The sequence below is a fragment of the Canis aureus genome, chromosome X (genome assembly GCF_053574225.1).
Source record: "Canis aureus isolate CA01 chromosome X, VMU_Caureus_v.1.0, whole genome shotgun sequence".
Classification (NCBI taxonomy): domain Eukaryota; kingdom Metazoa; phylum Chordata; class Mammalia; order Carnivora; family Canidae; genus Canis; species Canis aureus.
The window spans coordinates 108,998,115-109,014,572 of NC_135649.1; the positions used below are offsets into that span (position 1 = coordinate 108,998,115).

At 44.2% G+C, this 16,458-nt stretch overlaps 1 protein-coding gene across 2 annotated transcripts in view; it reads left to right on the forward strand.

Annotated features, from left to right (window-relative positions):
* The first annotated feature begins 16,052 nt into the window (after positions 1 to 16,052).
* MAP3K15 (mitogen-activated protein kinase kinase kinase 15) overlaps positions 16,053 to 16,458 on the forward strand; it is a 113,810-nt gene continuing 113,404 nt past the window's right edge. For both annotated transcript variants that reach the window (XR_013374852.1, XM_077888786.1), the window contains exon 1: positions 16,053 to 16,392. Coding sequence is in view for 1 of the 2 variants with exons in the window: in XM_077888786.1 (XP_077744912.1) it covers positions 16,053 to 16,392 (340 nt within the window). In the remaining variant the exon portion in view is untranslated. The remainder of the gene's footprint in view (positions 16,393 to 16,458) is intronic.

Below are 16,458 nucleotides of genomic sequence, written 5' to 3' on the forward strand. Positions count from 1 at the left end.
ACAAAGCATCACGTGCGTGGGTGCTAGGCGTTCGGCACAGCTGATTGCAGTGTCCAACAGAGCAAAGGCTTGGAGCTTACGACCGAAGCCTGGGGAAGAAGATGCCATTCCCCAAATTAGGTGTAATGAGGGAACACAGTGGCCAAGGCAGAGGAACTCTTTCCTGATTGGAAATAAATGTTTGTTGGTAGTGTAAGGACAGAGCGGGGGCTTCATGTCTCTTAAGGTGATAGGCAGTTGCTGTCATTCCTAGTTCTATCCCTAGTCACTGAGGCTTGATTCCCAACACATGGAGCAGAAGGCAGCCCCTGAAGCCAACAGGAGTCCATGAAGTAGCTGCACCCAGAGAGGTGGTTTTATTTCATGTGTTTTTAATCAGTCCCAAACTGGAGTGGCTGTGGGGGCAGCCTTTCCTAGAAATGACATTGTGCGGTCATCATGTTTGTGAATACAGAGTTCACGGTAAAATAGGCTATTCCTTTTTTCTTGTTAGAGCAATAAGTGATAAAGTATTTCTTTTGGGGGGGGCACTGGGGTGGCTCAGCGGTTGAGCGTCTGCCTTTGGCTCAGGGCATGGTCCCGGTCCCGGGATCGAGTCCCACATCGGGCTCCCCACAGGGAGCCTGTTTCTCCCTCTGCCTGTGTCTCTACCACTCTCTCTGTGTCTCTCATGAATAAATAAAATTAAAAAACTTTTTAAATATTTCTTTTTAAAAAAAAATATTTTATTTATTTGAGAGAGAGAGCATGCACAAGCGGAGGAGGGAGAAGCAGACTCCCAGCAGAGGAGGGAGTCTGATGCAGGGCTCATTCCTAGGACCCCGAGATCATGACCTGAGCCAAAAGCAGACACTTAACCAACTGAACCACCCAGGCACCCACAGCACTGTCATTTAAATTGTGAATGCTTCCCTTCCCTCTCACCCCTATAGAATGTTACTAGTTCTCCAGGAAACTAAGATTTGTTGTCAAGCTTTGAGTTCTTTGATGGGAAAGTGCCCTGGAAATGCAAAACTTAATTATAGTTTCTATTAACTTAAAAAAAAATTTTAGAGGGGTTCACACACCAACTTTAAAAATAAGCAAGTGATAAGGCCATCCTGAAGCCAAACAAAAACTAGGAAAAAATCAATAACATTTCCATGGTTATTCCCCAAAAGAAAAACAGATGTCTTAAGAGAAATGGAGTGGATTCTCTTAAAGCTTCATGATTCTTTCTTAGCTGCAGCTCAATCTCAGTGATGTGAGAACTTGGCTGGGGCAAGCTGAACATGTATCAAGTCCTTACGTTGTGCTGGGCACCAGGATATGTGCTGAAGGCAACGTGGCCTCTGTGCTCATGGAGCTCAAATTGAAGGAATAAGCAGATAGGCAGGCAAGTTTTCCACAGTACAAGAACATGACCACAGAAGTCCAGGGACTTTGGAACTGCAGAGGAGAGGTGCCCAAAGGAGCCTTGAGTATGGGGAGACCAGAGGAAGAGGGGTATTTTTGGTTAAGTCCAATTTTAAAAAAATTTTAATAGATTTATTTATTCTTTTAGAGAGAGAAAGCACGAGCAGGAGGGACAGAGGGGGAGGGAGACAATCTCAAGCAGACTCCATGCTGAGCACGGAGCCCGATGTGGGGCTCAATCTTATGACCTTGAGATCATGACCTGAGCCGAAACTAAGAGTCAGAGGCTTAACCACCTGTACCATCCAGGCACTCCTAAATCCAACTTTTTTAGGTTATAAAGCTGTGATGAACATCTTTGGGCATAAATCTATGCCCACATTTCTGATTTATCCTTATTAAGACAATTCCTAGAAGTGGAATGTGACTATGAATTGCCTAAGATTTTAGCAAGAAAAATTTTTGCACAAGCAACAAAATAAAAAATGAACAAGTGGGACTATATCAAACTAAAAAGTATCGGCACAGCAAAAGAAACCATCAACAAAGTGAAATGACAACCTATGGAATAGGAAAAAAAATATTTGCAAACCACACATCTGATAAGGGGTTAATATCAAAAACATAAAGAATTCATTCACCTCAGTAGCAGAAAAAAACCAAATAACCCAACTTGAAAATAGGCAAAAGACCTGAACAGACATTTCTCCAAAGACAATATACAAAAGGCCAACAGGTACATGAAAAGATGCTCAACATCAGTAGTTATTAGGGAAATACAAACCAGAGCCACAATGAGATATCACCTCCCACCTGTTAGAATGGTCATCATCAAAAAGACAAGAGAGAAATGCTGGTGAGAATGTGGAGAAAAGGGAACCCTTGTACACTGTTGCTGGAATTGTAAATTGGTACAGGCACTATGTAAAACAGCTTGGAAGAGCCTCAAAAGATTAAAAGCAAAACTACCAGATGATCCAGCAATTCCACTTCCGGAAATATATCCAAAGGTAATGAAAACACCAACTCAAAAAATATCTGTACTCCCATGTTCATTAATTTGCGGTTAGCAGAGGTAGAGAGCAGATTTGGAGAAAGGTGGTCAAAAGGTACAAAATTCCAAATATAAGATAAATAAGTACTGGGGATATATAGCTAACACTGCTGTACGATATATAGGAAAGAAAATTTTTTTTTAAAGATTTTATCTTTTTGACATGGCACAAGCAGGGGGAGCAGCAGAGGGAGAGGGAGAAAGAAGCAGGCTCTCCACTGAGCAGGGAGCCCGATGCAGGGCTCGATCCCAGGATCCTGGGATCATGACCTGAGCCAAAAGCAGATGCTTAATCAGCTGAGCACCCAGGCGCCCCAAGGAAAGTTTTTAAGAGAGCAAATCCTAAAAGTTCTTATCCCAAGGAGACATTTTTTCCTTTTATTCTTCTTTCTTTTTATTGTATCTATATGAGAAGATGGATGTTGGGGTCCCTGGGTGGCTTAGCGGTTGAGCATCTGCCTTCGGCTCAGGGCATGATCCCAGGGTCCGAGTCCCGCACTGGGCTACCTGCATGGAGCCTGCTCCTCCCCCTACCTATGTCTCTGCCTCTCTGTGTCTCCCATGAATAAATAAATAAAATCTTTTTTAAAAAAAGAGAAGATGGATGTTAGCTGAACCCGGAATGGTAATCGTTTCATGGTATATATAAATCAAATCCTCATGGTGTATGCCTTAAACTTATACAGTGATATATGCCAGTTATTTCTCAATAGAACTAGAAAAAATATTCAGCCATATGGAGAAATCCCAGGGAAGGAAAACAACATAATGAAAGTATTTGTTTCATTAAGGTGGTGAAATTGTGAGCTATAAAATGATTTTCTTCTAATATTGCTATTATTCGATAACTAAAGATAATTATAAAAATTTTTTAAAGAATATCTCTCACCTGATTATAAACACAGTTGAATGAACATTAGTATACAAAGGTAACTGACCACCCAGCTCCCCTTGAAGTTGTATTTGCCTAAATCTCTGTGCGTGTCAGGCTTGAATCTCTTCTTTCTGGCTAGTCACTGCTCAGATGTCACCTAATCAGAGAGGCTGTCCCTAACCCACTAAACAAAAGAGCACCTTTAGCCTCGATCCTCCCGCAGACCCCATATACTGATACCCTGCTTAATACACACGTGCACACGCACACATGTGGACACACACATCTGTGTTCTGTCTCCCCTCCCTAGAATGAAACCAACCAAAGGCAGTGACTTCATTTTCTTCACTGCTATATCCCCAGTACCTAAAAAAATATACCTGAGTCCGTAGTAAGCATTTGATAGTATTTGTTGACTGAATAGATGAATTGGTAATTGTGACTGATGCCAAAAGCAATTGATTCTATGAATTTGAGCAGCCCAGTTTTACCTTTACAAAAACTCTATGTGCAAAAATGTAGCATTAGGGAAGATTCATGACAAAACAGTTACGAAGAACGCCTTCTGAGGCACTTTACTTGTATGTGAGTCTCAACACCCAAAGCCCAAGAAGAATGCTTATGTTACTATGAATCTTAAAACAAGTTCACATGATCTGCACACTATTGTCTCAAACTGTCATCCACTATTAAAAAACCATGGCTACCCCTGTTTTAAGATATAAAGCATTCTTTTTTAATAAGATTCGCTCTGGGGGCACCTGGGTGGCTCAGTCAGTTAAGCATCTGCCTTTGGCTTACATCATGATCCCGGGGTCCCTCTCCCTCTGCCCCTCCCCTCCGCTCATTCTCTCTCTCTCTCTCTCTCTCTCTCTCTCTCTCTCTCCCTCCCCCCCTCTCCCTCTCCTTCCCTCCCTACCTCTCTCAAATAAATAAAGTCTTTTTAAAACTTAAGATTTACTCTGGAGAAAGAATGAATTCAAAGGTGAGCATATTCCTGACACTTTACTTTTGACACTTCTCAGAGGTCACTTGAGAACCGAATTGCTGCCCCTCAGGGCTGGCAATCTGCCCTCAAAGTGATGAATAAGGAGGACATGTAGATAAACCCTGGGCCTCCAAGATGTGCTATGGAGTTCTTAGAGATGATCCCTGGAAGGCAGTAGTAGCAACACCGACCAGGAACCTGGTAGAAATGAAAATCTGGGGGCCCTGCCCCAGGCCTACTGAATCAAACTCTGGAGAGGGACCCAGGAATCTGTGTTTTAACAAGTCCTCCTGGGGATTCTGATGCACACTCAAGCTTGAGGGCCACTGTCATGGCAGGGGGGATCGTCTTATTCTCCGTGAGTTATGTGTAGGATAATCCATAGTAATCTTCTCCAGAGATCTCTATTAGATTGTGGCTACATCACAACAAGGTGCACTATCCAGAAACTATGCAATAGTGTATTACATTGAACCATATGAAGTTGACATTCTTGTACGTCAAATATTATTGAATAGGGCTTCCAGCTTCAGCACAGAGATCAGAGAGCTATAAGGTGTCCTTCCCATGTTTACAATAAGAAAAAATCTGGACAGACTGGAAATTAGAAGAGAATTGAGTTTGCAAGCAAATGACTATTTCAAAATCTGTAGAGAGATAGGCATTTTCTGTGAGACATGGAACTTGACATTTGCTTACCAGGGACTAAAGCTACCAGATACCATATAGGTGGAAAGGAAGATCAAGATAGAAAACTGAAAACAAATAGCTTTTCCTCCAGGAACCCCAAGTGGCCCTTACATGGAGGATTGGGGAAATCCAGAGAAGATTCATGGTGCAGGCTGGAGGTGCTGGCTCAGGAGCCACTGAGAAATCCGCACAGACCTTTCTCACTTAAGGAACAAAAGGCTTATTCTGCAGGGGGAAGGACATAGTCTGAGGGCACTGGTGAAATAGCATTGCAGCTGGGAGAAGGGAATTCCAACCAACCCCAGCCCCAGCCCTCAACTCATCTAAAAAATGATTATTTCATCTTAAGGGTGAAGGGCCTCAAGGCTGTTGACCGCGAACACCAGTGCATCTGGGGGAAGAGACCGGCCTAGGGGAAATCTATCTCTGCAGTCAGAGGCACATGTGAGGGCTGTCCCCTGAAATAAAGGCTTAGAACATCAGAGACCACCCTCACTCTGTGCCCCCACTAGCACACTAACAAAACTTCAAGAATAATAACATGGATTACAGCAGGGAGAGCTGCCAGAGACAGATCTTTTATGGAGAGCAGCACAGAGGGAAGCCCCAAAACCAAGAGGAGGAACACAAAAAAGATCCCTAGAGGAATTAAAAGTTTCTGATGTCTATAGGAACAACAAATCTCAACACGGCCCAATTCCTGGCTAGGATAACATAAATTCCTCTACTAAATTCTAATTTAACACAGCATCTGCTGCCTTATATAAAATGTCTAGATTTCGAGAAAAAAATTACAAGGCATGCCAAAAGCCAATGAAAAAGCCATCTAAAGAGACAAAACAATCCTCAGAACCACTTAAATATGGCACAGCTACTGGAAGTATCAGAGAAGGAATTTAAAATAATCATATTATGTTAAAGGCTATCATGGAAAAAGCACACAACATGCAAGATCAGATAGGAAATTTCAGCAGAGATGGAAGCTATAGGAAAGAATCAAATGGCTGGAAATTAAAAATGCAGTAACAGAAATGAAGAATGTCTTTGATGGGCTCATCGGAAGACTTCAATGTTTATATTTACATGAATAAATACCAGGACTGACAAAAAGAGAAAAGGCACAAATCACCAATTTGAGAATGAAATGGGATACCACTACAGACTTTGCAGCCATAAAAGGGATAATAAGGTAATGCTATGAACAACTTCATGATCTAAATTCAACATCTTAGAAGAACCGAACTAATTTCCCCAAACTCACAAACTATCAAAACTCAACCAAAATAAAATAAACAAGCTTGACAGTTCTATAACCATGATGAAAAAAATCAAATGTGCAATTTAAAGACCCTGATAAGGAAATCGCCAGATCCAAATGCTTTCACTGGAGAAGTCTACCAAACACTTAAAGAAGTAACACCAATTTTATGCAATCTCTTCCATAAAAGAGAAGAAGACAGAACTTCCCAAATCATTTTATGAGGCTAGTATTACTCTGATATCAAAACAAGGAAAAGACAGTATCCTCAAAAATGAAAACTGCAGGTCAGTATATTTTATCAAGCTAGATGCAAATATTTTCAATAAAGTAGTAGGAAGTAAAATCCAGAAATGTGTTAAAAGAATTATATACCACACCCAACTAGAATTTATCTCAGGTATCTCAGGTATGCAAGTTCAACATTGGAAAATCAATGTAAGCCACCTTATCAATAGGCTAAAGAAGAAAAATCACATGCTCATATTAATTGATGTAGAAAAATTGATGAAAAAACATCCAATATCTATGCACATTATTGATTCTCGGTGAACTAGAAATGGAAGCCTCCTTAACTTGATAAATAGCATCTGCAATAAACCCACAGCTAATGTCATATGTAGGGTGAAAAACTGAATACTTTCCCTTTAAGATTAGAACAAGACAAGGATGTCTGCTCTCAGTGCTCTTATTCAATATAGAACTGCAAGTTCTAGCCATAGTAACAAAGCAAGAAAAAGAAACAAAATGCATGCAGCCTGGAAAAAAAGAAATACAACCATCCCTATTTGCAGACAACATGATTGTCTGCATGGAAAGTCTCAAGGACTCACAAACTTCCTGAAGTGAGCTCAGCAAGGTCATGTAATAAGAGAAGTGTGGTGCACAAAAACAATTGCATTTCTACATACTAATAATGAACATGTGGAACCTGAAATTGCAAACCATGCCATTTATATTCACTCTAAAAAAACTAAATACTTGGGCATAAACTTAATACGTACACAATTTGGACGCTGAAGATTAGAAAATTCTAATGAAAGAAATCAAATAAGTTCATCTAAATAAATGGAAATGAATACTATATCCATAAATTTGGAAGATTCAGCATAATAAATACATTAATTCTTTCTAGGTTGATCTATATGTTTATGTAATTGTCATCAAAATCCTAGCAAGGTTTTTTTTGTGGACATAGACAAGCTTATTGTGAAATTTATGTGGAAAAACACAGGCCCTAATTCAGCTCAAACAGTCTTGGAAAAGAAAAAAGAGGAATCACTCTCCCTACTATTAAGGGTTAGTATATAACTTCAGCAGTCAAGACAGTGTGGATTGGTGGCAGGATAAATACATAGGTCAGTGGAACACAATAGAGAATCCAGAAACAGACTCATACAGATATTCCCAATGATTTTTGACCAAGGGGTAAAGGCAATTTAATGAAGGAAAGATAGACTTTTCATAAAGTGGTACTGAAGCAATTGAACATCCAGAGGCACAAAAAAAAAAAAAAAAAAGAAAAAGAAAAAAAAAAGGACCTCCACCTGAACCTCAGACCTTATACAAAAATTAAGTAAAAATGTATATTTTTTTAAAAGATTGATTGATTGATTGATTCATGAGAGACACAGGCAGAGGGAGAAGCAGGCTCCATGCAGGGAGCCTGATGTGGGACTTGATCCGGGACTCCAGGATCATGCCCCAGGACGAAGGCAGGCACCAAACCACTGAGCCACCCAGGGATCCCCAGTAAAAATGGATTTTAAATGTAACATGCAAAGCTACAAAACTTTTACTACTACAATTATTATTTTTTTAAGTAGGCTCCATGCTGGGTGTGGAGCCCAATGTGGGGCTTGAACTCACAAACATGAGATCAAGACCTGAGCTGAGATCAAGAGTTGGACACTCAACTGACTGAGCCATCCAGGTGCCCCTAAAGCAACAAAACTTTTAGGAAAAAACATAAGAGAAAATCTTCAGACCCTAGGGCTGGGCAAAGAATTTATTTTTTAACATGGAATTAAAAACACAATTTATAAATAGAAAAATTGATAAATTGGGTCTTATCAGGATTAAAAACATGTGCTCTGTGAAAGACCTTATTAAGAGATGAAAAGACAAGCTACGGACTGAAAGAAAATATTTGCAAACCACCTATCTGGCAAAGGACTAGTATCTAGAATATGGAGAGGACACTTGAAACTCAATAGTAAAAGAGCAAACATTCCAGTTAGAAAATGGGCACAAGATATGAACTCACCAAATAAGATATACACTTGGCAAATAAGCACATGAAAAGATGCTCAACATCATTATCCATTGGGAAAATGCAAATTAAAACCTAATGAGCTATCACTACACAGCTACTGGAATGGCTAAAATGAAAAAGTAACTACACCAAATACTGGTAAGGATGTGGAGAAACCAGATCAATCCTACATTCCTGATGGGAGCACGAAATGGTATAGCCACCCTGGAAAACAACTTGGCAATTTAAGAAATTAAATATGCAACTACCATATGACGCAACATTTGCACTCCTGGGCATTTATCCCAGAGAAATCAAAGCTTATGTTCACATAAAAACCTGTACATCCATGTCCACAGCATTTTTACTCATAATAGTCCCAAAGTGGAAGCAACTCTAGTGTCTTTGAAAGGACAAATGGATAAAGAGATTGTGGTACATCCACACCATGGAATAGTGCTCAGCAACAAATGGAAGGGACTACTGAAATGTGCAACATCTTGGCTGCATCCCAGGGGATCAAGCTGGGTGAAAAAAGACAATCCTAAAAGGTTACATACTGTATGATTCCATGTACATAACATTCTTGAAGTGACAAAATTATAGAAATGGAAAACAGATTAGTGGTTGCCAGTGGTTAGGTATGGAGTGTGTGGGGCGAGATGGGTGTGGGAATCAAAGGGCGGTAGGAGAGATGCTTGTGGTGATGGGACTGTTCTGTATGCTGTCAATGTCGTCGTGATAGTGTACTTGAGCTCAGCAGGATGTTTCCATTGGGGAAAAGTGATTAAAGGGTACACTAGATCTCTGCATGATTTCTGACAGCTGCATATGGACCTACAATTATCTCAAAATAAAAATGTTTAATTTCAGGGGCGCCTGGGTGGCTCAGTCAGTTGAGCCTTCAGCCCTTGATTTTGGCTCAGGTCGTGATCTCAGGGTCCTGGGATTGAGCTCCACATGGGGCTCTGTGCTCAGCAGGGAGTCTGCCTGAGGATTCTCTCCCTACCCCCCCCCAAATAAATAAATAAGAGGCACCTGGGCAGCTCAGTCAGTTAAGTTTCCAACTCATGATTTCGTTTCAGGTCACGATTTCAGGGTTGTGAGATCAAGCCCTGTCTTATGCACTCTCTCTCCCTCTCTCAAATAATAAATAAATTTTTTTAAAAAATAAATCTTTTTAAAAAATGTTTAATTTAATTTAATTTTTTTAAGATTTTATTTATTTATTCATGAGACAGAGAGAGAGAGAGAGAGAGAGAGAGGCAGAGGGAGAAGCAGGCTCCATGCAGGGAGCCCGACGTAGGACTTGATTCCCGGTCTCCAGGATCAGGCCCTGGGCTGAAGGTGGCGCCAAACCACTGAGCCACCTGGGCTGCCCAAAAATGTTTAATTTTAAAAAGTCTTTTGCACACACAAAATAGCAATTGAGACAAAGAGGGAATCTTATAGAAAAGAATCATCAAGGTGGTGACTAGCCTGGATATCATGTCATGGAGAAATGATTGAACTGTCGGGGGCGTGGGGAGCAGGGTATCACCTGAAAAAAAAAAGAAGACCTAAGAGCAGTACTTGGAAAGCTGCCATGTGTAAGAAGAATTCAATTAGAACTGGGTAAAAGAATTAAATTAGAATGGGTAAACGTTACAAGAGAAGATTACATTTGAATATATGGAAGAACTTTCTAGAAACTAGAGCTGTGAAAATATAAGATGATGGAATTCTAAATACCTAGAGATACTGGTGCTGTTTCGTAAGCCTATCAGAATGCTTCAGGGCCTTTCTACTGGCTCTTCCCTCTGCTTGAAATGCTTCCTCCCATACATATTTGCGTGGCTAACACCCTGATCTCTCACTCAAATTTTTGTTCAACGTCCATTCTAAGTCAAGTGGGTGCTCTGGTTCATGTTATCATCATCCTCCAGGCCCTAGGCTGATGAAGCAGGTACCATCTGGAATGTTGCTAGTAGCAGAAAGTGGATGGCAGGGAAAAAAAAGAGAGCTCTGGAAGGTCTTGCACCAGTACCAAAATGCTCAGTTTCAAAGTGAGGCTGGACATTCCCAGAAAAGGGAATTAGAAATTAGAAGAGTATTTTTTAAAGATTTATTTATTTATTCATGAGAGACAGAGAGAGAGAGAGAGAGAGAGAGGCAGAGACACAGGCAGAGGGAGAAGCAGGCTCCCTGCGGGGACCCCGCCGTGGGACTCGATCCTCGGTCTCCAGGATCACTCCCTGAGCCGAAGGCAGACGCTCAACCACTGAGCCACCCAGGTGTCCCTGAAATTAGAATATTTTTGGAGAGAGACTGGTGCACTGGTGAGTTTCTCCCTGTCAGTGGGGTGTTGGAAGGCTGCCTATCACTTACCATGAGCCTAGGGAAAGGATGCACAGAGAGTTTGCTACATATGTCCCAAGAAGTTTTCAGGACACAGAGGACAAGTGTCTGAGTCATAGCTCATGAATCTAGAGGTCGAGATGGCTGGCTGAATGCTCAAATGAGGGCAGCAAGAGAGGGGCTGGATAGGAGAGGCCAGCACCCCCAGAGGTTGTGAGGCAAAGGAGAGATGTTTCCCTGGACTGGGTGTGATCCCGGCACCAGAGAGCCATCAGTGGGGTTGTCTTAGATCCTCTCACTACACACCCCCACCTTAGAGGGGTGGCTAGCAAGGTGGAAGAGGGGACAAGAAGCCAACCCTGCTCCTCCTTTTCACATCATCAGTGCCCAGCTGGTACCAGGCTTAAGGAGAAGAAGTGCTTTGCTTTTAATTTTAAACTTTAAAGTTTTCTTATCTTTTTTTTTTTTTAAGATTTTACTTATTTATTCACAGAGAGAGGGGCAGAGACATAAGCAGGCTCCCTGCGGGGAGCCGGATGCAGGACTCGATCCCAGGACCCCGGGATCACGCCCTGAGTCGAAGGCAGACGCTCAACCACTGACCCACCCAGGTGTCCCTAAATCTTCTCATCTTAAAAGAATTTCAGACCTACAAAAAGGTTGCAAAAATCATAGAAGAAGCACAACACAGGACAGAGATCCTTGAGAAAGAACAAGTAAACAAGGTGAGCCCAACAACTTCCCCAGCTTTCTGCCTTGAGAGAGATTCCAGGCTAGAGAACAGAGAGAGGGAACATCTTTGTCCTTATTATTGAGTTGTAGAAGTTCTTTATATATTGTGGATACAGATCCCCTATCAGATATGTGATTTACAAACATTTTCTTCCATTCTGTGGGTTGTCTTTTCACTTTCTTGATGGTGTCCTTTGCAACATATTACAAGCCATTTTGACAAAAGCAGGTTCTCATCCTGAGCCAACCAGATGCAGCCGGAAGGCCAAGGAGGCTCCAGTGTGAGTACTGGAGAGGAGACCGCTGCACATGGAGTTCCAGAGATGCGTTGATCTGGAATCTTCATCAGAGTACTGCCCAGCAGCTGTGTGTGAAGGAACCTCCTGAGGCTGGGAAAAGGACCACCTGAAGGGGTGGGGAACAATCCCTGGAGGTCCCGTAGGACCAGAATAGATTCTGTGTCTGCCGGCCGGAATGGAAATGTCGGAACCCCCAGGACGTCAGGTAGAGTGCTCAGAGGGGTATTGCTCAGTAGATGGGATTAATTAGCTTTAGCCTAAAGGCTGCTCTGATCCACCTGAAGCTCAAAAGCAATCCCCAGAAGAGTCAAACTGTTTCCAAGTAACTTAACTCTATCCTAGAATAAAGCTCAAGAATATTTACAGGAATACAAAAGTGTGCAGTATCCACTAAAGCAAAATTTGCAACGTGTGGCATCTAATTAAAAAAAAATTACCAGGCATGCGAATAAAGGAAAATATGACCCACAACGGGAAAAATCAATAGCAACAGATCCAGGAATAAAACAGATGAACGGGATCCCTGGGTGGCTCAGCGGTTTAGCACCTGCCTTTGGCCCAGGGCGTGATCCTGGAGTCCCGGGATCGAGTCCCACGTCGGGCTCCCTGCATGGAGCCTGCTTCTCCCTCTGCCTGTGTCTCTGTGCCACCACCCCCCGTCTCTCATGAATAAATAAATAATTTTTAAAAAACGGATGATAGCATTAGTAGACAAGGGCATTGAAACGATTATTATAACCATATTCCATATGTTCAAGAAGGTAGAGGGTGAGACGAGAATGGGACTGTACTGGGTGTCACCAATGGGGGGTCAACTTGGGGGTGAGGTAGCCATTAGTTCGGAGATTGCATGCCCATACCGACTGACTTGGTCTTTCCATCCCTATCTATCTTTAAGTAATACTCTTGTTTGTTCCATCAAATATTCCATCTGTAGCATGTCTTAGAGGAAAATAACTTACAATTTTTAACACATCTTATGAAGTCCACCTTTTTCTCACAAGCTTCTTGCTTACTCATTATGTATACTTAAAGCATCCTGTGAGCTTCTCCTATATTTTATTTTTTTAAGATTTTATTATTTATTTATTCATGAGAGACACAGAGAAAGAGAGGCAGAGACACAGGCAGAGGGAGAAGCAGGCTCCCCGCAGGGAGCCCGATGTGGGACTCGATCCCAGGACCTTGGGATCATGCCCGAAGGCAGATGCTCAATCACTGAGCCCCCCAGGTGCCCCTCAATCCACTGTTCTAGTCCAAACACTGGGGCAAAGTGGTTTCCAAGACATGCACTTAGGACAAGGGACAAGGCAGGGGCAAGAACCGAACTACTGTTCAACTACACAGAAGAGACTAATCCAGCATTTTGCAATTTTCTCAGTGTGGCTGGGGGTGGGAAGCCAGAAGAACATCGAGAAGGGGCTGGGGCATGTTTCAGGTGTGCAAATTACTGGGGACAATGAGAAAGTGCACTGTGTGCACCAAATGCAGAGAAGGCGCTCATTAGCTAGGGAAATTCTAGATTTTTTACTCAGCAGGGTTTGTGTTTAGAGGAAGGTATTATTCAAGCCAGAATTGACAACTCCTGTGAGTCCCACTCAGCCAGCAGGGCTCTGGTGAGAGCTGAAAGGAACACGGAAGACTGAAGTGGGGGCAACAGCAAGACACCGGCAAGTGATTGTGAAATGGGCATCTTTGCCCTCTGAAGACTGTGCCAGTCGTTGGAATAATCTCAGATAAATAGCACATTAGGAAAATTACTATTATTATGCATTACAAGACTACAAGGAAAATATGTCCATTATATTTTTTAAAAGCTCAGAACAGAGGTGTTGAAAGTTTTCCCTAGCTTCCCTCTTCTCAGTTCTGGTCTTTGTGTTTTTACAGACCTCAGAGCCCATTTTCCATTCATTGGCCACAAAAGAGGGTGCACATTGATGTCATTTGTTGAAGTTCCTAATTTCTACCAGGACTAGAATTAAGGAGGGGTTTCTTCCAAGATTTATACTGGCACTTTCTGCTTTCTTTTGGGGGTGGGGAAGAGGCATGGACTGTATTATTACTGAAACATGAAGGCAAGCCAAAGCATGATTTTGTAAGGTAAGTACCATCCTGCTTTTGTCAAAATGGCTTGTAATATGTTGCAAAGGACACCATCAAGAAAGTGAAAAGACAACCCACAGAATGGAAGAAAATGTTTGTAAATCACATATCTGATAGGGGATCTGTATCCACAATATATAAAGAACTTCTACAACTCAATAATAAGGACAAAGATCTAATTTAAAAATGGGCCAAAGATCTGAATGGACATTTCTCCAAAGAAGTTCGACAACTAGCAAATAAGCACATGACAAGATGCTCTACATCATTAGTCATAAGGAAAATGCAAGTCAATATCACAATGAGGTACCACTTCACACTCACTAGGATGGCTCTGATAATCAAAAAGCCAATAACAAATGCTGGTGACAGCGAAGAGACATTGGAACCCTCATATACTGTTGGTGGGAATGTAACACGGTGGAGCCACCTTGGAAAACAGTGGCAGTTTCTCCAAAGGTTAAGCAGGGAGTTGTCATATGACCCAGAAATCCCATTCCTAGATACATATTCTCTGTCCACACCTTGTATGATTCCATATATGTGAGGGGTCCAGAACAGGCAAATCTATAGAGAGATTGATGGTTGCTTAAGACTGAGGGGTATTGGAGGGATCCCTGCGTGGCTCAGTGGTTTAGTGCCTGCCTTTGGTCCAGGGCATGATCCTGGACTCTCCGGATCCAGTCCCGCATGGGGCTCCCTGCATGGAGCCTGCTTCTCCCTCTGCCTGCGTCTCTGCCTCTCTCTCTTTCTGTGTCTCTGTCTCTCTGGGTCTCTCATAAATAAATAAATAAAATACTTAAAAAAAGACTGAGGGGGTATTGGGGGAGAGGCAGGGAGAGCTAATGGATATTGGGTTTTGGGGGGAGCTGATGAAAATATTCTAAAACTGAGTGTGGTGATGGCTGCTCAACTCTGTGAATATACTAAAAAACACTTAAATGGGTGCACTGAATGGTTTGTGTATTATATCTCAATAATACCAGTATTAAAAATGAAAAACTAAAACCTAAAAACCTTGTGATAATGTCCCGTGCAACTCAACTTTTACATAAAAGCACTACCTGCGGTGGTAATATTTTAGTATTGGAGCCTAAAACTGTGAGGCAGGTAAAGTCCAGAGTAAAGATCCCGTTGGGTTCACAGCCTTTCATAGGTCAGGCGGGCATCCTTCTGGGAGTGTGTTTCCCTGGCATACAAAATTTGTTGCTGGTGATTCCTAGTGCTTTGTCAAGGTCACAGTGGAAGTCAGGACCAGAGGGCCTGCAGTACTGGGCTCCGAGGGTCGCTCTCGGCAGCTGGGGACCGAGAGTACAAAGTCAGAGGGGAATGACTTATCGATCGATTAGTACCGGAGACGTTTCGATCATTGCGATTCTGGGTTAAAACTAATTCTGTCTTTATTTTTTTAAAAGATTTTATTTATTTATTCATGAGAGACACCCAGGGAGAGGCAGAGACACAGGCAGAGGGAGAAGCAGGCTCCATGCAGGGAGCCCGACGTGGGACTCGATCCCGAAACTCCAGGATCGCGCCCCGCGCCGAAGGCGGCGCTAAACCGCTGAGCCACCCGCTACCTCTGTATTTAGTTTGAAATTGAATATTTACCTCCAACCAGCGCTTTGAAAGAGTTTCTACCCGGCTTGAAGAGCTTCAGATTGTTTCCAGGGCTAAAACCGGGACTCCTGACGTTGGTCAGTCCGGCGGGACGGCAACCCCAGGGTCCTGCCACCCACGCCGAATCCGCCCTCGTCGGGCGCTGCCCGGGGGAGGCGGCAGGGGGCGCCCCGCCAGCTCCTGCCCCGCCGCCCTCCCAGCCCTCCCCCGCCCCGCGCTCGCCCTGACGTCCCCAGCCCCCGCCTCCTCTCCCGGCCTTCAAAGGGCGCCCGGGGGCCGCGGGGCCGGAGCTTCCGTCTGCGGCGCGGGCTCCTGCGTTCACCTGCCCGCCGCGCGGCCGCCGGCACGCGCTGCCCGCCGCAGCTCCCCGCCCGCGCCCCGGGAGCAGGTGCCGGCCCTGCCGGCCGCCCGAGCGGAGGGGGCCCCCAGGAGGGGCGCGCGGGGCGGCCGCATGGAGAGCGGCGGCGGGGCGCCCCCGGCCGGGGCGCTCGGGGCGGCGGCCGAGTCAGTGCGGGGCCCGCTGCCGCCGGGAGCCGAGGGCGCGGCGGGGCCGGCGGAGCCCGACGGGGCGGCCGAGGGCGCGGGGGGCGCGGGCGGGCCGCGGCGGGCCCTGCGGGCCGTGTACGTGCGCAGCGAGAGCCCCCCGGGCGGCGCGGCCGGCGGCCCCGAGGCGGGCGCGCGTCAGTGCCTGCTGCGAGCCTGCGAGGCCGAGGGCGCCCAGTTCACCTCCGTGCCCTTCGGGCAGCTCGACTTCGGGGAGACCGCTGTGCTCGACGCCTTCTACGACGCAGGTGAGGCGGATGCCCCCTTCGCCCCCGCCCCGCCCGCGGCCCCGTCGCGCTCGCGCTCCCCGCCGG